The sequence below is a fragment of the Sphaerodactylus townsendi genome, linkage group LG10 (assembly GCF_021028975.2).
Source record: "Sphaerodactylus townsendi isolate TG3544 linkage group LG10, MPM_Stown_v2.3, whole genome shotgun sequence".
NCBI lineage: Eukaryota > Metazoa > Chordata > Lepidosauria > Squamata > Sphaerodactylidae > Sphaerodactylus > Sphaerodactylus townsendi.
In genome coordinates, this window is record NC_059434.1 from 47,950,686 (window position 1) to 47,975,545 (window position 24,860).

Sequence of the window (24,860 nt, forward strand, 5' to 3'; positions counted from 1 at the left end):
ACCACACAAAGACCAAGATAATGACTAACCAATCTACAATGTAATCCTAAATAGAATCCCATTGAAATCAGTGGGCTTAGATGGGTATAATTCTCCTTCCTAAACTGCTCCCCTCTCCCTACACACACACAAAGCTTTCTGTAAACTAAGGCCCTTTTCACACAGCAAATGTATAGCGGGTTGCAATCGGGATAAAGTAACCCGCTTCTCTGTTTTCACGTTCGCATGCATCTGTGCAGGCAGCGATTCGAGCCCACAGAAACAATGCGGGTTGCTGTCGCGCCTTCAGATGGAGGTGTGCCCATTTTTTTTCTTTACCTCCTATTGATGCGTAGCTATGCAGGAATGCACAAACGAACCCCCGCAGCCATGTGACGTCTCATGACACCACGATTCAACCATCTGCACTTGCACGGCTACGCAGATGTAAGCCATGAAATTGAAAAAAGGGAAGCTCAGCCGAATAAAGCACCTCCTGCCCAGCCATTCGCTCGCAAGTGGCTGCAACCCTGGATTTTAAAAAAAGTCTCGTGAATAGCGCGATTCTCAAAAAACCCATTTTGGGGAACTAACATGGGGCAGACTCGCTTTAGGGGTGGGATCTGTGCAAAGTGCCCCCCCCCCCAATGGATTTTTTCTCATTCTAAACCCGTGTTTATTGGCCCATGCGGAGTGGGCCTAAATCACACTTTTTCAAGAAACTATTTCATACCGCCAATCAGAGCAACATCCTCATCCTTCCCTATGAACAACGTCTACAGACTCCTAACAGCTATAGCTAATGATGTGCTATATTATTTAATATACTTTAAGCAGAAACTGTTTAAAGTCCTAAGGGGTTGGGGGAGGGGGGGAGAGTCAGGGAAAAAAGAGCTTAAGCGCTAGGAAACTCATACCTGAAAGTCAAAAGTAGCCTTAAAAAAGGCCATTTTTGTCAGCTATTGTATTGCTCTCAGCACTTCTCTATGCTGCTGAATGAATCTGTGCTCTTTCTCCAATACTCTCTGCACACACCTTTCACCTCAACCCCCTACTGTCTCTGCATAGCACCACCAAGCAGATCTATATGCTTGAGCAGAAAAATAACTCTTCCCCTCCCACCCACACACACACATACACTTTTTAAAGACCAAAAAATAAAAGTTTAAAGTCTTCCTTTCTGGTAAATACAATAGCACAAACAAGAAGCTTATTTTAACTTTAATTACAAATAAAAGCTTCAATTAAAAAAGAGAGAGAGAGAGTACCTTCACTTACATTCTGGATATTGATCTGCAAAGCCATTTTGTAGTGATTAAAATCTTTGGCAAGCTCATGGCCCTGATGGTAGAAAGTGAACATGCTCTGAAAAAACGACAGGACCTGAAATACAAGAATTTTTTTTTAGCACTGACAAATGATAAAAAGGTTTGATTGACCTATTCTGTACATCAGTGTTTAAAATTAAATAAATGATTTAATTGAAAAACTCAATTTTATACCACTATAAAAATCAAAGAACAATTAAATGCCTTGAAGGAAGAAGACAACTGTTTTAAAATATGCCAAAAAAGAAGCTGAACTCAAAAGTTCAAATGAAGTAATTATATGTATTGTTGAAGGCTTTCACAGCCGGATTCAACTGGTTCTGGAGGGTTTTCCAGGCTGTATGGCCGTGGTCTGGTGGATTTTGTTCCTAACGTTTTGCCTGCATCTGTGGCTGACATCTTCAGAGGTGTAACACAGAGAAAAGTCTGTTTCTCACTGTGTCTAAGTGAGAAGGGAAAGTGGTATATTGTCCATGTCCCAGGGTGGGGAACCAATCATTAAGTGTTTGGGTGAAACTTGCTATGCAAAGGTGTGGTTGAGTGCATTGTATTGCAGGTGGAGTTATCAGTCCATTTTTTAAGCACTGGGAGCCAGTACTTATAAGTAATTATATATATAAAATGTTTTAATCCACACAGGTATTTCTTTATATACCCACTGCAGCCATGTGGGATATATTACTATGGAGCAGAGACTCCCACACAATTCAATGAACGTGCAAAGGGTTCTTCCTCCACTGTTTTCACCCGCTCCACTAACGTTTGAAAAACACTGCTCTGAAGAAATGAGATAAAATGATTTACACAACGCAGGTGTAGCGCCTTGTCCAGAATTCTGCTAAGTCAAATTTCTTTTTCTCTCTGCTAGTCATTATTGCATTCTTCCTGTTCCAAAATGTCCTTTGGCACAGAAGATTTCTACAACAAAGTACTCACAGGTTCTACAAACTCAAATTTCTTTCGTTCTTGCATCTCTTGCAGCTTACACACATATTCAAGTGACAGTTCATAAAAATGCTTTCGATTTTGTTCCACTTGGTTGTCTGCCTGCATTAAAAAAGACTGCTTTAAGAAACTGTGCATTCTATGAAGACTAATTCAAACTCCATGATATTGACAGAGTACCGTAAACCAACACAGAATTTAGTGTGTTTAAGGCAACTGAATTCAGTGAACTTAAGCAACTAGGTCAGGATTAGGAAAAGGGACCTCCACATTAACAGGCAATTAACTTCTGAATAGCAGTGCTAAGAAGCAACTTCAGGAGAAGGTCTTGGTTTTTATGTCCTGCTTGTTGGCCCTACAAGGCAACTGGTTATACACTGAGTGAAACATGAGGATACCGGACAAGACAAACTAATGGTCCAATCCAGCAGAGCATCTTTTATGTTCTTACACCTGACCTCTGTGGGATTGTGACACAAATATTTCAGATGGCAAAAGACAACATTCTACTTAGGTTGTTGAATTCATTCTGTATCAGTTATTACAAAAATATCGCAATCATATTTTTTGTTGGATGCTGAAATATTTGTTTAATAAATATATCAAGAAATAAATAATGTGTGGAAAGTTACCATTACATTCCCCTTAAGGAGAAAACATATATTGTTGCATCCTAGAAATACAAGTGCAGTGAGGGTGCAGCAGTTCAGCATCTGCTGTTCATAAAACACCTTAAATCAGGGATGTCCAACTCTGGCCCTCCAGATGTTCATAGACTACAATTCCTATCAGCCCCGCCAGCATTATGCAGGCAGGGGCTGATGGGAATCGTAGTCCATGAATATCTGGAGGGTCAGAGTTGGACACCTCTGCCTTAGATAATAAGACTTGGGCAGCAAGACAAAAATCAACCCCTATATCTGGTGTCAAGTAGTAGTAGCAGTAGCAGTAGTAATGATCTATTAACTTACATGCAGCTTTGACATAGTCTGGGTTATAAGCTCAACATATTTATGATATAAAAATAAAAACTATTACATTGGCAGCATTACTTTTCAGCTATTCAATTTGTTTACTTAAAAAAACCTGGCTGCTGGCATTCAAGTTTCAAAGGAAACAGTATTACTGGAGTAACATTTACTTTTACTTCAAAGGGTAAACATCTTTGACAAGACAGTAAAGGCAGTACCTCCAATAGTTGTGTTTCTTTCTTCTTCGCTGACATATTTAAATGCTTGTCTAGTAAACTGTAGTTCTTCTCTGTTTCTTTATCATACTTCTTCTTTTCTTCCTACAGATATTATTCGAATAAAAAGAAAGAAAATGTAAATGGTGACCACAAAATGACAGGTTCGCTTTCATCATGCTACATAACCACGTTATTTCCTTAAATCGAAGTTGTCAATTTTATGTTATGAAACAGGAAACTTGAAGCTATTTTTTCATCTAACAGAATCTTAATGGATTTTTAAAAAACCATAAGCATACTTATATGGATATACATTATAAAGTGGTACATTTGAAATAGCCCCAAGAAAATTCTCATGCTACATGACAGGTAAAGCAAGAATGAGGCTTAAAACTAAATTTAAAAAGAAATATTATGAGACTGTTGCCAATCCAAAAGAGTTAAAACATGTCTGATTCCATTAACTACTTACAGAAAAAAGGTATATGATCATTTGGTTCAGGATATATTTGAGAACCTAGCTAACAAAGTTGGAGACCTGGACTAAATTTAAGGAAATTTAAGCAATTTCCACTGAATTCCTCCTGTCTGCTATAGACCACACTCATGACATTCCTCAGAGTCCCCAATACATACACCTCCATTCTTTGTCAGGTTTCTTCAGTTACATTTAACCCTCACGCTACTGCAAAATATGTATTATTCCTAATGGTGGTAGGATGTTATCTGTGACACATCTGTGATGTCATTCCCACTTTTTTCTTTTGTGCAGGTGCTCTAGCATCACTGCAGTTAACATTGAGCCTGTATGTTTAAAAAATGCCTCAGCCTCTATTTCTACCATTGAGAACTACCCACACAAAATGGCAGCCCCCCCCCCCCAAAAAAAAAACCCTACTGGAGCAGGCATCATTACATGCAGCTCACTTCAGCCACCCTCTTTAATTTTTTTCAGCCAGCTTAGAGTTGCAGTAATGCAAAATCATTCCCTTATCAATTTCAGTCGTTCCTAACTGTGGACATAGTGTATCTCTGGCCCTTTCCGCACGGGCCAAATACAGCGCCCTGGGGATGGCAAAAACGCCGTCCCCAGGGAGCTGTTCGCTTGGGGGGCGCAGCTGCTTCGCAGCCGCGCCGCCCTAACTCCTCCCCAGCAGCGCGAAGCCACCATTTTCCCACCTCACTCCCCGAGTGAGGTTGTTGGAAAACGGCGGCTTCCAGCCAAACGGCAGCAGCTGGAAGGTGCCATCCCTCCCCCCTTTGCCTAATCGACCTGCCTTCTCTGCAACCATCCGGCACGTTGTCCATCCGGCTGGAAGGTGCCATCCCTCCCCCCTTTGCCCAATCGACCTACCTTCTCTGCAACCATCCGGCACGTCGTCGAGGCCTGGAGACACACACCCCTGCCCTGCGACTCCGGAGCAGTCGTGCAGGGCAGGAGGCCTGTCCCCTGGCCTCAGCAACGCGCCGGACGGTCGCAGAGAAGGTAGGTCGATTAGACAATGAAAGCTCCACTTTGTGCCGTCTTCCCGCTGGATTACCGGGACCGTTCGTGCTGAGCGGTCCGGGCGGCGTCGGCAATGCGGCCGGCGTCATGTCGTGACCGCTTCAGTGTGGCTGTGCGGAAACGGCCTCTGTCTCAATGCTATATGCTAGTTCAATATGCAATGGACGAAGCTGATCCAATCACCTATGCTTTTTTGTGTCTGCACCTGAACATTAACATCACAAACTCTAGGTGAAATTGACAAAGATGATCTAATTGATCCTTGTTCTTATCTCTGCCTCAATGTTACATTGCTAGTTTGATATGACAAAGAGAGAAAAAAATTAATTCCTTTTGAAAATGGAGGGCAAGGGGGAGAAGAAAATTGGTGAAGGAGAGGTTGGGCCACAAAATGGGGTATGGATAAAGGGCAGATGTTTGGTGTGGTGGAGAAATGAAGACTATATCAACATGATCACATGCTCAAGAGAAGCTGACTTGAAAACAGAAAAAAAACATTGCAGTAAAAATGCTTGGGAAAATAACAAAGGGAAAATGAAGGGAAAATGTTTCTGGAACCAAATGGAGGGGGGAAATGTGAGGAATTCAAAGAAACAACATAGCATTTGGCAGCGAGATTCATTGTAAACGACTCATACAGAAAAGGCCAATAACTAGTGTTCAACATCAGATATTAACCCCCATTTCTTTATGATTCTGGCTAAAGATCTGTTTCTATTTTTTTAATGGAATAAATCTGCCAAAGGAAAAAACCTCTCTTAAATCTGCTCTCAAAGTGAAATGCAGGGCAGCTCATGTGCTGATTTGCTGAAAGAATTACTGCCATTGAGCACTGATAAATAGAGAAGGGGAGCTGATGTTTTTAGAAGGGTTTCAGAAAGTGTTACCGTGCAAGCACATGGCTGCTGCGTTCAGTACCTAGCATGGCCACTGATGAAGACATCATTTGCTGGCATTGTGGTCAGCAATTCACTTAGTAGCTGGGCATTAGCAAACCACCACACAAGCTACCACTAGTCATATGTGCTCTATTTCAATCCTAACAGGAAAAAATGATTCCAAAAATTAAGAAATGATCAACAAACCTTGACACCTCCAAGTTGCTCTTTCCTGAACCTTTCCAGAGGTTTGATAAGAGTTTCAGTAACACTAAGTGCCTTTCAAGGAAGAAAAAAATAGTTTACATTCAGTACTTAATACGTTAGTATATGTGAGGAATTCAAAGAAAAAAACGAGTTGTTCATCAAACTGAACAATTACATCAAAAACTGAACAATTACAACAAAAACAAATGGTTATTTCCAAAGTATGGACCAACTTCTTTCTCACGACAACACCTTTGTTGTTCTTATTAGTAAGCAAAACACAGCCACTTGGAATGAGAAGTCTTATTAGCATGATGCTAATAACACCTCTACAACTTTGTCTAAACCTGTTACCGGGCCATTAGATGCAGGCCGTTAGAAGCATTGTGGCAGAGTAGAATCCCTATCATGAGGAGGTCATCCTCCAATGGAAGGGTTCAGTCATTTCCTTGACATATCCTGAACAGAGTGGGGAACCAAAACCTTTTTCATCACATAGGGGCTACAAGGATCCCTGATGACTGATCCAAACCATCTTTGCTACGGACTTGTGAATAAGAGGAACAGAGAGAAATAAGTATAATAAGGGTGAACTGACCAATGTAGCTGAAAAGTGTCTCCCAATAAATTATTGCCTATTTCCACCTTGGATCAGAAGAACGAGCACTTTGCATTGGCCTTGGTGGCAAATAAGTCAATGTGAGGGAATCCCATACTTTGAAAAATGAGAATTAAATATTGAGAAGAGACATCAGACTGACAAACCAGAAAGTCAGATCGATAGGTCAACAATGAACCTCAGCATTGAGGAGATAATGGTGATAGATGTCAAGAGAATATTGACAGTAGATAAACTGGAGAATTCAACTGTGGACCTATTGCAATGAAAGCCAGAGTCAGGCAGCCAACAGCTTGGCCTGACTGGTACTTTTAACCTTTTTGGCCCTTTTATCAAGGGGCTCTAAAGCACCATGTGTGACCACCAAAGCTCAGAAGACAGCCCAGACCGAATCACAGGGACTGAAGAGGCTGACAGCATATGTAGGGGAGTATTCACTGAAGTGAGAGACTTTACCCACAAAGTGACCTTAAGCCTCGAAGCCCATTCACCCTTTAGACTGAAAAGGCAGCAAAATGGGTATGTCTCAGAAACATGAGTCTCACCAAGACAGAAGACACATTCATCACGCTCATTGTTCTGAGTCATCTTCTGCATTTGCAATGCTTTTTGAATAATGTCCATGAGAAAAAAAGATCTTGAGGTAAACTGAAGCATCAGCAAAAGCAGGCCCCCCCTCCAGAGAAGTGAAGAAAGAACTGAGGCAGAGTGCTTTTCCCACCTCCCTTCACATGACTATTTGGGCAGGAAACCAGGCCCACTCTTGACATCAGAAGGGAGAGCTCTCCAAGGGTTCTGAATTTTCTGGAAGCCTTCTGGTCAGTTCTCCATGGCTGGTCTGCACCTGCACAGTCCCCATGATGAACATATGTTTCTTTGCCGGGCGGAAAGAGTTAATCCAGTACATGTTTGGGTATTTCCAATTGCCTAAGTTTGAAGAAGCATCTTTCGTATTCCTGGGAAGCACCATTTTTGGGGATTTTTTGATCCAAATAGTGGAACCATTTTAGGATATAGATATAAGATACAAAAACAATTAATTGCTTGCATTACAAATGGTTTAATGTTTTGAAGGAGAGCTGTTTTATTATTAAGCAACAGCTGAAGTTAAATAAACATTAACAAGTGGAAAGAAAGCACAAGGCATTTAACACCAACAGAAATTCAAGAACATTTTCAGTTACAATGTTTTTAATAGACTCAAATTATAATCCTCTGGGAGCTTCCTATGTGTAAGTGACATTAAAAGCATGGGAACTCCACAATTACAGGCTTATGCCAGCACTAGGCACCAACCTAACAACATAATCTGAATTACTACAACCCAAACAAGAGAATTCATCTACTTTCACTGTCAGTGTACATACAAACTTTTACATGTACATAAGATAAACGAATTTTATACAAAAGAACCGAGTGCTGATTATATAATCTAAAATTCAGTAGCACTTTGGAAGTCATATACAATACACACACATACGCAAAATGCATACACTTTAGGAATCAGTCAGACATGGAAGTAAGACGTGGTTTTCATAAATTCTCAGTGCTTCTAGCATTTGCCCATATATGAAAAATTGCACTGCCTGGAGTTCATTTCATTTTCAAACTAAACATTAGGAACATGAACACAGTTGTCGTCCAAAAGACATTCTTTGAACTGTCTCCCACGACCCACATACTACTCTGTGTTCCACTCCGAAAGAACATTTTGCACTCATTTCATTGGCAAAGGACCAGCTGACCTTTAGTAAGGAAAGTTTTTATTTTACCAAAAGGTACAAATACGCAATATACGCAAGCAAATTTAGTATGCATAATTAATTCAAGCAAAAACAATGTAGGCATCCACAAACACCGGATTGTTAATTTTTTCCTTTACCCCAACTATTATCTATACTTAAACATCTTTTATATAAAAACAACAATTTCTTAAAGATGAACAAAAAATAATCTGTTCAATTTCATTATCACTGCCGTTAGTGTTGAAAATTATCTCTGTGTGCCTTTTAATGCTTTCTTGACATTTCATCTGCTTTTGTCCAAACCCAGAACACCAACAGCCACTAAGGCTATAAACTGTGCTTTCTTGGAGTCAGTACATACGACATCGCTCAGGGAAGATTCCAGCATGATACTGGCAGGGGATGATGGGAACTGTAGTCCATAACATCTGGAGGGCCACAAGTTTGACACCTGCGGCCTAGAGCATCCCAAGCACGTGTTTGTCCAGCCACTGCTTAAAGACTGCCAGTGAATGGGAGCTCACCACCTTCCTAGGCAGTGGATTCCACGGTTGCACAACTTCTTACTGTGGTTTTTTTTTCATATCCAGTTGGAATCTTTCCCCCTGTAACTTATACCCAGTAGTAGTAGTTTGGATTTATATCCCCCTTTCTCTCCTGCAGGAGACTCAAACGGGCTTACAATCTCCTTTCCCCTCCCCCCTCACAACAAACACTCTGTGAGGTAGGTGGGGCTGAGATTGCTCAGAAAAGCTGTGACTAGCCCAAGGTTACCCAACTGGCATGTATGGGAGTGCACAGGCTAATCTGAATTCCCCAAAATAAGCCTCCACAGCTGAAGCAGCAGAGCGGGGAATCAAACCCGGTTCCTCCAGATTAGAATGCACTTGCTCTTAACCACTATGCCACTGCTGCTCCATTATGCCGAATTCTTTCCTCTGCCCTCCCTGCCCTCCTCTAAGTGCCAGCCCTTCAAATATTTAAAAAGAGCAATTGGCCACGCTGGCAGGGGCTGATGGGAATTGTAGTCCAGGAACATCTGGAGTGCCATAGGTTCATCACAACGGGTCTAGGTGATGCAGACAAAACATTAGGAACTAAAACTACCAGACCATGGCCACACAGCCGAAAAATCCACCACAGCCAAACATTTTCTCAGGGAGATTGATTGCATTCCACTGCGCAAATAAAGAAATGCTATTGGACTGCCTGAGCAGCAGAACTTGACTTTTTGGATTCCACTCAAAAATATCCCTCTTGATATCTGCCTTGGAGGAATTTCAGATTTATGGAAATGTACTGTTCCTTGAGTTATCCAGTAATAAATAGACAACACTAGCAAATGAAAAGTTCCTTAAATGTTATTAATTGGTCAACATGCATCAAGTAATTAAAAACAGCATGTATTTCAAAACCAATAGGGCAATTTTAAAATTTGTGAATATCATTATGACATATTATTGAAGAAAATAGGTCCTATTCAATCACCATCTATATTCAGTTAGCTTTGGAATCTGAGTAAATCACGGAATGGCCCTTTGTAGGTTTTCCTGGAGGCATTTTTTGAATAAGCCGATTGACACCTTTATTAAACAGGTGGGGGTGGAGAAGGATGATTTGCCCACAAAGAAATAAAAAAAATGAAAATAACAGTTGAATTAATTTGTTGCCAGGGTGGTGGTGACATCATGAAGACATGAGAGATTAGCTTTTATATCTTTGGCCTGGAGCCAGATATTGTGGGCACTATATATCCTGACATTCTGTGGGTTTCAGTGGAACATCTGTCGGATGTTGGCACTCTGAAGCTATTCAACAAGATTAAGGAGATAAAATGCAGTCTAATTTTCTTCTACCTGCCAGGAATGCAATCACAAAATGTCAAAACACTTGTTATTGTATCCTAAAAGCTTCTCCTCTGAAACAAAGCATTAGATTTTTTCCTATTCACTCTTTCAACCTTCTATTAAAAATAAAACAAAAATTTTTACATTCTTGAAATATTTTTTAAAAAATAATCTGCATACACAGTATGGTCTGTGTTCATCTCTAAGTTTAGAAAACACTTTAAAGGGTTGTGAGGAGACAGAAAAGACAGGTCATGAATATGAGTTACTAACCAATTATAGCACATTTGAAATATCTTCTTTGTATTATGTTATCTACTAACAGTACATAAATGCTTCAGCAGTCTAAAGCAGACAACACTATCATCCTATTGAACTCTCCCTTTGCAATCTTTAGCACATAGATTGTTTTTCTTTCCAACACAACCTAGAAGGGAATCTATTGTTATATTTTCAACATCAATATGATTGTAAACAACCCCTATCTCAATGTATACTGTGGAAGTAGCAAGTGAAAATAAAACATTTAATCCGGATAGAAAGAAAGCAAATATTTAGCCATATAAATCTACACAAACAAATCTTCCAAATATCCTATTGTGTTATCATCTCTATAGTGCTTTATACAGCTCTCACAAATTTTCAAAGAACCTGTTCATTCTATACCTTTGTAGCCTGTCTTTTGCTCCAGCTAATCATTACTCATCTAACTACTCTAAGCTGCAGCTCCCTTGTCTGTGATTACTGCAATGATGTGATCTTCACAGGGTCGTAGCCAGTGGGAAACTGGGGCAGCTGCCCCAGTCCCCATGCTTAGAGTGGCTGACTGCCCACAGCATCACCAGTGGTGCGAGTGCACTCAAGAACAATATTGATACCCCTCTTAATCTCACCATTCCAAAGGGAGACCAGAGTCTCAACAGGAGCGCCAGCCATGTTGCCAGAAAAATCCCCCAGAGTTCTTAGGAATCCTTGGGAGTCCCTCTTCCTCCAGGGGCAGACCATTTTAATGGGGCCTGCACCCCTGCAGCGGGGGAGTGACATCTCAAGCTCAAACTTCACTAGGTAATGATCCATCCGTGAGAAAAGACAGATCCTGAGTCCCTTAACTAAGAGATCACCTCAAACCCACCCAGTCACAAGGACTAGGTTGAGAATATGTCCAGCTGGGTGTGTTAATGGAAAAAGTATTGTCATGAACTCATACATTTAAGAAAGTGGGTCAGGACTACAAATACTTATATTTTAACAAGGTCTTATTTAAAGACCCACAAGACTCTATAGTATTGTTGTTTCAAGAAACTTACAAAACTACCCATCTGAGATTTCCTGAACACGCATTGGTGGTTCTCCATATCCAGCCGTGCTGTTTCAAATACAGCTAACAGTTCCAGCAGCCAGATTCTACAGCCATTTCTCTCTTTTGAAAGAACAAGAACAGAGATAGGCCCAAATGCACTTTTTGAGAATAAAGTAGCAGTTATCTCTAATGATACTGATCAGTAGATAAATTTTAGAGGAGATGAACGGGGATTTTGCAAAGATATTTTCAGCTGGATGAATAAGAAACAAGTTTGGAGCAGAACAAACTAAATGGTAAAAACACCAAGATGGAACAAACAGAATGCATGGAATTGTGATTTATCTTCAGACGTTATGCCCATGCAAACTGGAAGCCTTATCAGGAGGGCACCACTGTTGTGGTGCTCCTGATTAGCTCTTTTAACTGAATGTGAATTGGGCAAATATGTGAATTGGGCAAATGTGAATTGGGCAAATATGTGGATTGTCCATCTACATACAGTTTCCATAGGTAAACCACAATGGAAATTGTACATGCAAGGAAAAATCCATTGCCCAATTCTCCCAAAATGGTGACTGAATTTGTCGGGTACATCATTGGGACTATATGCTCCCAATACTTGAAGTTGGTGAACTGCCAATGTGCAGGGACGTAGTGTGGGCTAATGTTACATGCAAAGCTGCTAATTTTAAACAAAAAGGTGACCAACACAAGTGTACTTTTAAAAATAATCTTCTATTTAACATAAATCACTGAGACCTTACCATTATTTCTCTTTGTTCTTCTAAATTTTTCAGAAAGTTAGAGAATTCATGGAGGGATGCATCTGTAACAGGAATAAGTTTCAGATCATAGCACATTACGACAGATAGTAAAGAACAAAAAAAATTCAATATGACATATTTATTGCTACTGCACTCACATACCTATACATCGCTCGTCATCTGTTTCCGCATCACCAATAAATTCAAATTTAAACTCTCTCAGTGAGTGGGCGAACTTTCTTTGGGCAGCTGCAAGATCTATTTAAAAAACACAAAATCACAACAAGAATCATTAACAGTCCAAATGTAATACTTGGGAGCACTTCAGTTTAAATAAAAGTAATCTTCATAAGATTATGCTTATGAAAATGTCATAAATATTGCAAAATTAAGAATATTATTTTACTTATATAGAAACTGGATGTTCATTTTTACATAAAAAACTGGAGACAGGAATACTTTTATCTCTTTTAACTAGTGACAATGCTTCATTCATACTTGACTAAATATAAAAATGATTGATCAATTACAGAATTACAAATAAAGCATCGTTTAAAAAAACTTATTATCCCACTCAGAGTGTTAAGTGAGATTCTGAATACATTAAGACAACATTCAACCGGCCTTGCACAAAGATCTTTAATTTTGCCTTTTTACTCTTGATAAAATGCTTGTGGATTTCTTTGAAAGTATGTTACAAGAAACATTGGCCCCTTCCGCACTGGCAGAATACAGCGGCCTGGGGACGGCAAAAACGCCATCCCCAGGGAGCTGTTCGGACAGGGGGCGCAGCTGCTTTGCAGCCGCAAAATGCTTGCCCAGCGAGGTTTTTGGAAAACGGCGGCTTGGAGCCGATGGCACCGTCCCTCCCCCCATGTTCGGGCGACCTACCTGTCCTGCGGCCCTCAGGCGCATCGCCGAGGCCTTGGGACAGGCCCCGCTGCCCTGCGACTCCGGAGGGCCGCAGGACAGGTAGGTCGGCCTGACGACGGCGTTCATGCGAACAGTCCCAGAGGGGTCGGGTCGGCGTCATCTACGCCGACCCGACCCCTTCCGCCGCCATGCGGAAACGGCCATTAAGAAGATTTGGATAATTTACCTTGACTGTTACAAACATTTGCCCCCATTAATATCTAAAAATTTTGCTGCATTTGCTGGGGAAGGAAGTACTTGAATTTTCATATGGCCCTTCACCAAATCTGATGCTGTGGTTTGGATGGACACAGTTGAAACCAAATTATCAATCCCATGGGCAACGCACCACCAACAGCATAGATGAACTAACATCATGACAGGACTCTTAGAAAATATGCAATCTGTAAAAGCCTGTAAAACAGTTTTTTTATCGTACTAAGGAGAGTCTGCAAGTTGTTCCTTTTTATTACATGTTAGACACAAAGAGTTTTAAACTCACTTGCAAATAAGACTTTATTTCAATAAATAATGATCTACTTAAACCAGAAATATGAGTTGTAGATTGGTGGCCACTGCCCAGAGCCTGGTGGGCTATCTAGCACCTTGGGATTTTTGGTCTGCTCTTCATAACCATTTCCAAGTGTGCACAATCAGGGTCATTTAACACAAATTAATTATGCATTAAATTATCCAGGAATCCTGAGTATGTACTCTTTCTTCATTAACAATGAGCTACTTGAACAATGGACTAATCAGAATCTACAGGGGAAACATAACTCACACAAAATTAAGGTCAGCTCATACCCAATTTATATCATAAAGAAAAAAAATAATTTATTGAAATATGATCCTGTTTTGTGCAGAATACTAGCGATATATTAATAGCCAAGTTGGCCAAATCTGAGGATACTTAAATCTGGTGACTGGCCCTGTGAATAGACAAAATGGATGCTTCTACAAATCTGAAAAATGCCCCAGATTTTCAGAAAAATATGAAATAAAAAAGATGAAAAAAACCCGAATTGGCTTTAATCTGTTGAACTGGGGAGCAAGTGGTAGACCTATACAAGTGAGACAGGGAGAATTGCTGATCGATACTGAGGCTCTCCATCAGGAAAAGTCTACCCCAACCAACCTGAGCAATACAGCTTATTTAATTACCAGTGGCTTTACCCATGCACAAGCCAAAGCAACAGAGGGGGAAGGAAGAGACATATAGCAAAAAAAATTCCTTTAAGTTGCACAATTCATTTATTTGTAATATGAACGTTAAGCCTACATGGGCCAAAATGTTCTCTTCTCTTCTGCGTTAGTTACAATCAGGCATTCAAATAAATAGAAATGAAGTTACTAAGCAACAATGTGTTTGGAATTTCCAATTTATGAACACACTCCAAATATATTTTTAAATCATGTATTCCTGCATCAGAAAGCATGACTCCTAAGTGGAACTGTTGTTGATCACTGACATGTGTGGAATAAGAGCCAATATATGAAGTGAAGATATATAGATTAAATACGCATGCCAGAACAAGTGTTCAGTATTTTTACATTTACAGTTGGAAACCTATGACTCAGCTTCCGAACATTTACAACCTGATGATCAATGTCCTTGTGCCAGTTACAGCTTCTCTGACAGATGCTCTAACTGACGATGTACACATACGTTCCACAAGGAAAAAATATTACTGTACTGTACAGTTACATAAAACCCCAAATAAGGAAGCCTTGAGATACCACTGACAGCAAGAAATTTATTGTGTCAGAATCCAGTAGAGTTAATCTGCCACAACCAAAACAAAGCATCTTTTGGTTCCGTAAGCGCTGAGGAATAAGCTGTTGAGAATCACAGCCCATTGTGCCAGATGCATGTAGATACATATACAACAGAAGTACAAACAGAAGAGGAGCAAAGCTACCACAAAAGAGACCAAAAGGATCTTCATTCTAAGACACCATGCTGCATGACACACTTGAAAACAACATGCAGTCAAGAAAGTGGTTCACTGAAAAGAATGTATTCTATTATAGAAAAGGCTAGCCATGGTGGAAACGACTCACTTCCAGCCAATCGCCCGCGCACACAGCTAGGGGGTGTGGTTTACATGGAACAGGTGAAAAACACAAACGAAACAGTGGAATGTGGTGGTTACTCACTATCTTGCGCTTCTCTCCCACTGCTGAATACCAACAGCCACTGTACCATCTGCGGCTGCCTGAGGAGGAGCACGTGCAGGGGTCAGCATAAAGTTTCTTAACAGAAGAAGGGCAATGCTTATTGGCAGTTGGTTTAGCCCACTCCTTCTTGATTTGATTATCAAGGAGAATGGGAACAGGGAAAACTCTACTCCTGCACAGCGATTCCTGTACAGGGAAGAATTCTTTATTTCCTGCCCATCTGCCTTTGACACTGGATTTGGGGGGAGGCAGGCTCAGACAGAGCCTTCTCCTGCAGGTTCAGGGGAGCTAGGATTTTAGAGAGTAAAGTATGGAAGTCTTCCTGTTTGAAAAATCTGAGTAATTGTTCAAAGACCTCCATGGGGGCTGTTTCTTTATCAGAAATTGATTCCCCCTCCACTCTATCCTCTTCCTCCGCACTGTAGGAGATGGATTCCTGGTCCCTCAGGGTGGTTCTATGGACTAGGCAGATCATACATAGATCACATCCACTTAGTTTGTGCTTTTCTGTAGTATATGTTTACAGAAACCTGACAGCATGAATATACTTTTAAGATATGTCTAGACATCTATTTTTTCTTGGATGTGTCTAAAGGCATTGGAAACAGAATGTGCCACTATAAAGAGCCTATGAGGGCAGATCTGAAAGTGACAGAACTAGGACAGAGGAGGTTCAAAACTCCAATCAGCCAAAAGTTCAATGAATGTCCTTGGACGAGTCACTATCTTAAGCCTTGCAGCCACCCCTCAGGATTATAATTTGTAGTGTTTTGTGATGGGGACCTAGGGTAACCCCTAGTCTGCCCATTAGGAAGAATCAGCATTGATTCAGCGGGAAGGAGAGACCCAGTAGCCCTGGCCTCTCTGCCCTGCGTTGATTCAGGAGAAAGAAGAGAGTCAGTAGCCTGGCCTCTCTGCCTGTGTTGATTCACTGGGAAGAAGAGAGCTGGTAGCCCTGGCCTCTCTGCCCTGATGGTACTGCTCTAACTTATTCTCAACAGCCCTGATCAAAATTTCAACAAAAGCTGCTGGAGTAAGGGACTGCCAATTAAACAAAGCATCAGAGGAGACAGCAATGGTTCCCTCCCTAGCCGAGGGAAGAGCACCTCTCCTGTACATCTCCACTATTAAAAGGTCCAGAAAAGGTTGACTCTTGCCTGGATTCTGGTGGAGGAGCAGCAGCTGGGAGTGCTGGTTGCCGAGAAGCTTGCCAGCTCATCATAAGAACATAAGAACATAAGAACAAGCCAGCTGGATCAGACCAAAGTCCATCTAGTCCAGCTCTCTGCTACTCGCAGTGGCCCACCAGGTGCCTTTGGGAGCTCACATGTAGGATGTGAAAGCAATGGCCTTCTGCGGCTGTTGCTCCCGATCACCTGGTCTGTTAAGGCATTTGCAATCTCAGATCAAGGAGGATCAAGATTGGTAGCCATAAATCGACTTCTCCTCCATAAATCTGTCCAAGCCCCTTTTAAAGCTATCCAAGTTAGTGGCCATCACCACCTCCTGTGGCAGCATATTCCAAACACCAATCACACGTTGCGTGAAGAAGTGTTTCCTTTTATTAGTCCTAATTCTTCCCCCCAGCATTTTCAATGAATGCCCCCTGGTTCTAGTATTGTGAAAAAGAGAGAAAAATGTCTCTCTGTCAACATTTTCCAGCCCATGCATAATTTTGTAGACCTCAATCATATTCCCCCTCAGCCGCCTCCTCTCCAAACTAAAGAGTCCCAAACGCTGCAGCCTCTCCTCATAGGGAAGGTGCTCCAGTCCCTCAATCATCCTTGTTGCCCTTCTCTGCACTTTTTCTATCTCCTCAATATCCTTTTTGAAGATGCGGCGACTCAGAACTGGACACAGTACTCCAAGTGCGGTCAGCATCCACTGCTTTATATAAGGGCATGACAATCTTTGCAGTTTTATTCTCAATTCCTTTTCTAATGATCCCCAGCACAGAGTTTGCCTTTTTTTTTTACAGCTGCCATGCATTGAGTTGACATTCCCATGGAACTATCAACTAAAGAGGCAGCCTAGAAATCCCGCTTTCCTGGTCTGTGACTGATAGCACTGACCCCTCGTAGCATGTATGTGAAGTTTGGATTTTTTTTTGCCCCTAATGTGCATCAACTTTACATTTTGCTACATTGAACTGCATTTGCCATTTCCTGAGCCCACTCACCTAATTTATCAAGGTCCGCTGGAGCTCTTCCAGCAATCCTTTGTGGTTCTCACCACCCTACATAATTTGGTATCATCTGCAAACTTGGCCACCACGCTTACCCACCCCTACTTCCAGGTCATTTTATGAACAACAGGTTAAAGAGCACTGGTCCCAAAACGGATCCTTAGGGGACACCACTCCCGACATCTCTCCATTGTGAGAACTTCCCATTTATACCCACTCTTTGTTTCCCTGTTTCTCCAACCAGTTTTTAATCCATAGGAGGACTTCCCCTCTTATTCCTTCATTGCTGAGTTTTCTCAACAGTCTCTGGTGAGGAACTTTGTCAAAAAGCCTTTTGGAAATCCAAGTAGACAATGTCCCCCGGGTTCACCCCCCTCAGTCCACATGCCTGTTTACACCCTCAAAGAACTCTAGTAAGTTTGCTTAAAGACAGGATTTGCCTCTCCTGCACCAAAAGAAACCATGCTGACTCTTTCCTCAGCATGAGTCTTGCTTTTCTACATGTTTCTTTTATAATTTTTATCTTTAATGATATAGATTCTACTAATTTACCAGGAACGAAGATGTCAAACTGACTGGCCTGTACTTTCCCGGGTCCCCCCTTGTGATCCTTTCTTAAAGATTGGTGTGACATTGGTCATCTTCCAGTCTTCAGGGATGGAGCCTTGATTTCAGGGATAAGTTGCATATTAAGGAGTGGGAAGATCAGCAATTTCATTGCTTGAGCCTCTTTAAGAACTCTTGGGTGGGAATACAGCAATCTGGGCCAGGGATTTGAGTAACATTTGGATTTATCAATGGCTGCCAGAACTTCTTCCCCTGTCTACCACTATCTTCGCTAGTTCGCTTGGATTCGGGCCTCCTAAGAAGCTTTGGTTCAGGTGCAGGAATGTTCCTCACCTCCTCTTGGGTGAACACAGATGCAAAGAATCCATTCAGCTTCTCTGCAATCTTCCTGCCATCTTTTAGCACCTGCCCTTTGTTCCTTTGTCATCTAACGGGCCCCTACCCGCTTCCCCTTGCTGGCTTCCCTGCTTTTGATGTACTTGAAGAACTGTTTGTTGCTGGTCTTGATGTTCGCAGCCATGCGTTCCTCATAAATCTTTTTTTTTGCCTCCCTTACAGCTAACTTGCTTCTCTTTTGCCACCATTTGTGTTCCCTCTCATATTCTTCATCAGTCAAACTGGACTTCCATTTTCTAAAAGACATTTTCTTTTTTCTGATAATTTCCTCAACCTCTCTTGTTAACCATGGTGGCTTTCTTTTGGACTGGGTGCTGCCTTTTCTAACCTGCGGAACACATTCCAGCTGAGCTTTTATGACTGTGTTTTTAAATAACCTCCAAGCATCCTGGACAGTTTTGATTCTCTTGATTTTCCCTTTCAGCTTCCTGCACACTATCCCCCTCATCTTTGAGAAATTTCCCTTCCTGAAGGCGAATGTAACTACATTAGTAGTTGCCACTTGTTCGCATGCTGAGATACTGAATCCCTCCAGAATGAACACCAGCAGGTCACTCTGCTCTTCCTGGCCAAGTCTTCTTCTGCTGCTACTCCTCTCTGCTGGTTCCAGAGACTGAACTAAAGCCCCACCTCTCAGGACAAAAGCCCCATCAGCTGCTTGCCTGCCATTTTTGCAGTTTTTGCAGTTGGCTGCTCCTTCTCATCATGTTTAGAGTGCACGTGTTTCACGCGCGGAGGCTGCCGAGCCTCCAAGTTTGCCCTCCGCTGCAACGTGCGGTTGGGAGAACAATTGGGGGGACCCTCGCCAGGGTCTCCTGGCTGACTCCTCCAGGCTGCTCTAGTGGCCTTTGCTGCTGAGCAGTGGAAGCTTTCCCTTGAGGGGGAAAAAATCTCTGGTGGCTATCTTGGAGGGCCTGTTTTGGCGGGAAGGACAGCCGCTAGAAATTCCCTAGGGGAATCACACTAAGCAGAAGGCAGAAAAGCCCCAACACAAAGGGCTACAGAAGACAAAAGGTAGTAGGACAGTAGGACAGGTGAGTACTAAGAGTCACAAGGAAGGAATTTAAAGCAAGAGTCCAAAGAATTCCATGCGCTCCCTGTCGAGGCAGGAAAAATACTGGCTAAAATGGAGTCCAGGATAGACAGGAAGTGACAGAATTCTTCTTCCTGCCTCCGAGATGGGATGGAAATCACCCATCAAGATGTTCTCTGCCTCCAAGAGAACTGCTGCTGTTGTAGGAAAAGGTAAGTTGTGATCCTCCATGAGGTGCAGGCATCACACCAGGGATGGAAATAAATATTGATTGTGTGGATGAATGTGGTTCTCTGCAAGCCACAAGCCACAGAATGAATAACAGATGCAGACTTGCACAACAAAACATTCAAGTCAGAACATAACATATAGTCTAACTGAATCTAGAAGATTATCTCAGAAGAGTTGAAGAAAAACAATGTCTCTGCTGCTTTTCATTATTAACAACAAAACCAGTAAAAACAACCAAATCAAAGAATACACTAGTTTTCATCCAAGATGCAAAGGTCCAAACAGTGACTGGTCATGAAAGTTCTTCCTTTGCAGATGATACCAAATTATGTAGGGTGGTGAGAACCACAAAGGATTGCGAAGAGCTCCAAGCGGACCTTGATAAATTAGGTGAGTGGGCTCAGAAATGGCAAATGCAGTTCAATGTAGCAAAATGTAAAGTGATGCACATAGGGGCAAAAAATCCAAACTTCACATACATGCTACAGGGGTCAGTGCTATCAGTCACAGACCAGGAAAGGGATTTAGGCGTCTTAGTTGATAGTTCCATGGGAATGTCAACTCAATGCATGGCAGCTGTAAAAAAAGGCAAACTCTATGCTGGGGATCATTAGAAAAGGAATTGAGAATAAAACTGCAAAGATTGTCATGCCCTTATATAAAGCAGTGGTGCGACCGCACTTGGAGTACTGTGTCCAGTTCTGGTCGCCGCATCTCAAAAAGGATATTGAGGAGATAGAAAAAGTGCAGGGAAGGGCAACAAGGATGATTGAGGGACTGGAGCACCTTCCCTATGAGGAGAGGCTGCAGCGTTTGGGACAAAGTTTGTCTTTAGGTTTTTTTTTAACTTGCTGACCTCTTCTTTGATAATCTTTGAAGTTGTTCTCATCATTTAGGAACCTGAAATGGAAAAAGACATCAATGCCCAAACCCATATGCTCTACTGAGTCTCAACAGTGCCACACTTGATGGCCTTGTATGCTGATTTCATGACAGCAAGTAACAAAGAACCAATTTCTTGGGCATGAAAACTACAAGAATAAACAGTTCCAGTTTCTGCCAAGTTCAGCAGAGAATCAACCTCTCCAAGGAGTCTTAATTTATCTCTTAAGTCTACCGATTCCATGTCAGTATTCTAGCTTCACAAAAGAACTCTAAAGTTATGACAGGAGTCAAATAAAGCACTTTCCACACAAAAGCTAAAAAGAGAACAGGAGGCTGTAACTCAAGTTTGCTATGGCTGACCAAAGCCTCAGTGTGGTTAACCACATTGTACTCAAATTGAACAAATAGCAAGTTATAGTAATACACTGTTTCATACCGATCACAGCTTAGCTATTGGAATAAGTGTTGTATTTTTTTTACAAACTTGTACTTTCTCAAGGGTAATACTGTAATATCTTTTTCAACTCTCTGAAATTTTTTAACAAATCAAAATACATTTCAGTTGTTTGCAAAAATCTCAGAAGTCTTTTCATTTAGAGGACACAGTTTACACAGCAGTTTAAACAGCATGCTGGGTCATAATCATCACCTGAAGCTTCTCTGGTCCCCAACGCCAGTGTAATTAAGACACTTTTTCAGACAAAAAGGTTCATATGCCCCTCTGCACAAACTTCTGCTGCCAGGCAGCCATCTATTGGCTATCCCACCACTTAGGGTGACCCATCTGACATCAGCCACAGCCCAAAGCTTTTTTGTGGCACCAGTTCTCCGGGGGACACCAGTTCTCGGGGGGGGGGGACTTCCTTGGAAAACTTCAGGAGGCACTCCAAGGTCTCCCTGTTTACCAGGAATTTTGAGGGGATTTAAATAAAAGGCATCTTTTAAAGGGAGGAAAGATTTGAGGTTTTGAACCCATTATTGTATACCTCCTCAAACCATGAGGAAAGGCAGGATATGTTTTAATAAATAAAAATGTTAAATTACGATTGGCAACAATAACAATGACAATGCTTAAAAAACAAACATTGAATGTATTGGTCGCACATCCACACCTCACTAGATAGTAAACTGTCACTGTGCTGTATTTATTTATTTGGTTTATTTAATTTGTCGCCTGCCTGTATTATTGAGACTAAAGGTGAGTTACAGAGTTATAAAAGACAACGAAATGAAGACAGCATAGAAACAGCAGGATACATCACATAAACTGGGTTTCACAGTCAGAGGACACTGAACTGAGCTGATAATGCCCCTTTTATTCTCCTGTGTTTGGGGTCCCTTTACCATCTACAGGACCCATCTTTCTTCCCCCCTCTTTGGGAGGGTTTTAATATGGGTTTTATTGTTGGACGCCACTTTATTGTATTGACCACTATGTTTTAATTTAATGGGTTTTTGTTGTATGTGTTGTAAAGTTCTGCTGTGCACCGCCCAGAGCCCTTCGGGGATAGAGAGGTATACAAAACCCAATAATAAATAAATAAAAATAAATAAACTACCAACACTACAAAACACTCAGTATGCAATGTAGTATGAAGAAGGAGGAAAAGAAGGGAGCCTAGCAAATTTATAGACCATTAAAAGTAAAAAGTCATGGCTTATATAAAAATTGATCTCCTGCTGAATTCACTTGTTGCTACATTCTAATTCTACCAGGTTGAGAACACAACAGAGAAAGTTCAAGTAAAGGCCACTGTTTTTACACTATATAGGGTGGCAGCTTCAGATGAGCAAAGCTGCCTCAGTGGAATACATTCCTGTAGGTAAGCGGGACCTAGCTGATGAAGTGCTTTGCAGGTAATAACCAACACCTTGAATTGAACCCGAGAAGAAACAGTTAACCAATGGAGCAACTGCAAATTGGTATAATGTGCATTATCTGTGTCGTTCGTGACAGTAAATAAGCCATAGTGTTCTGTACCAGCTAGAGATCTTGATTTGTCTTCAAAGATGGACCCATACAGACAACACCCATGTAGAGAACTTTTATAATAGTTTACTCTCAAAATTACTATGGTATAGTCACATACCCAGATTGGCCAGGTCAAAGTAAAAAGCCATCTCCTGGGCTATTCACAATTGAGATGGTTTGTCCACATACAATAATCCAGTCCTGTATGACAGCTATTGAGCAACAACCAATGATGCATGGATGCCATAGAAAATGAAAATTCACGTTCCTCCCTTTTGCCTCCATAGTCCGGAGCAGTCTAGGATTCTACGTTTGTAGCCAATCATACCCCTTATAAGCACAATATAAATCCTAGTCCTCGCCTCAATAACTATATAATAAAACTTTGTTGCTGCCTAAGTGTCTGCTTCATGTCACTACACATCCCAAACCATTCTAAAAATAAAATGTTGTTGTTTTGTTTTAAAAAACACAACGTAAGCACCTCTATTATACTGAGAGCAAAGTAGTCACACTGTATGATTATGCTATATTATGCATCACGAGACAATGGCCTATTATCTCAACCAAAGTTCCAAGAAGTCTCCACCCACTTACTTATTTTCATTTGCCTTTTTAAACCTTACTTTTAATACTATGTGAACATTCTAATGTTCTGGTTATACCAGCTGAATATTAGTAGTTTGACAGTTCCATATTCACATTCCTGCTTGTTACTATTTATGCTGAAGCCCACTTCCTTGCCAATCATGAGTAACAATATTTGTCATTACTCAGAAGTTTCCACAAGATTGTTTTCTCTACAATTAAGATAGCTTTGCTATTGATATTTATCATTTGTATAGCTTTACCACCAAAAAGTGTTCTAGAAGTCATTTATCCTTTCTGGGATGTGCTAGGATGACTTGTTCAAGGCCACTGAACAAATGTCAGACAAGCAGAGTCTTCTGCTGTCAAATACTAGATGCACCTCAGCATATTCATATACTAACATGATTTTAAATCCACATTTGCACAGCAAGATGCCTTGCTATGACTGAATGCCATGTTGGCTCATGTTGCTTATAAAACTTATCTACTGCTTTACCCACATACTCCTATGTTACATTGTGGCTAGTGGCTTGTTTGTAGGGATGCCCAAACGAAACCAAGTTTGGGCATCCCTTCAAACAACCCAGTAACCACAACATCCCTACAAAGCCAGCAATTTCCAACATTGCTGTTCCTCCCCAACACCCTTCTGAAGTCTCTCATTACCACAATGGGTAAAACTCAAGGATTTTTTAAATTTACATTTATCTACACACACTAACAACGACAGTATGTAAATAAATTTATATTTTCCATCTGCATTTTTGTAAGAAGGAAATGTTGACCTTCAAACTGGTACCTATCAGCAAAGTATATTTCTTAGTCACTATCAGAGTTGCCAGAAAGTCTGATAAACACCTGAACCAGCAAGCTGGTACAACATATGGATAAGCAAAGATAAGCAATCAAAGAGCAAATTGCTGTTAGGTATTTCTGACTAAGGAGCCAGGCCAAAGTAAGGGGATTTTTGGAACCAAGAGACTGCTTGAGCCATCTGACCTGTGCTAAGTGGTAACCACAATACAGTACCGCCCTCTGACCACACACACACATTGATGGCAGTTAAATGCAGGAGAAAGCAGTCAGTAACTCTGTCCTCGGAAAGTCGTCACAGTCCCAGCCCCATGGTCCTAAGTGCCTCATAGTGTTGACACAAATTCCTGTTACGATGTTAAATGTACTATAGAGGGATTTAATCAGTATTTCCCTCTGGAATTTATCTGAACACACCAAAAGCCTATAGTCAACACATGTACTCCTATACAAAAAAAAGAGAAAGGTAGCAAAACCATTAAGATGATTACTACTATCTGCATGCTAACAAATGAAATCTCCAAAAAACAGCTTTTTTCTGGTTCTGCTCACAAATGGAGATATGAGAATCATACATTACTATATTACTAGTTGTATTAACCAATAGGTACGCATACATCAACTATCTCAACTACCAGGTCAGATACAGAGATGCCAAATGATATATCAACAAATCAGAACCTTTTTATGAGAGACAGAGAAAGAGAAACTAAAGCACTACTGAATACTTGCCTGAGGAACCAAGGTCTATGATACTTCAGCCAACTTCTAAATAGAACAGCA

At 41.2% G+C, this 24,860-nt stretch overlaps 1 protein-coding gene across 2 annotated transcripts in view; it reads right to left on the bottom strand.

Moving 5' to 3' along the window:
- Positions 1 to 24,860, bottom strand: part of ARHGAP10 (Rho GTPase activating protein 10) — a 131,387-nt gene that overhangs the window by 84,564 nt on the left and 21,963 nt on the right. For both annotated transcript variants that reach the window (XM_048509133.1, XM_048509132.1), the window contains exons 2-7: positions 12,474 to 12,569; positions 12,312 to 12,373; positions 6,034 to 6,105; positions 3,442 to 3,543; positions 2,244 to 2,354; positions 1,258 to 1,362 (exon numbers count right to left, since the gene is read on the bottom strand). In XM_048509133.1, coding sequence (XP_048365090.1) covers positions 1,258 to 1,362; positions 2,244 to 2,354; positions 3,442 to 3,543; positions 6,034 to 6,105; positions 12,312 to 12,373; positions 12,474 to 12,569 — 548 coding nt within the window. The remainder of the gene's footprint in view (positions 1 to 1,257; positions 1,363 to 2,243; positions 2,355 to 3,441; positions 3,544 to 6,033; positions 6,106 to 12,311; positions 12,374 to 12,473; positions 12,570 to 24,860) is intronic.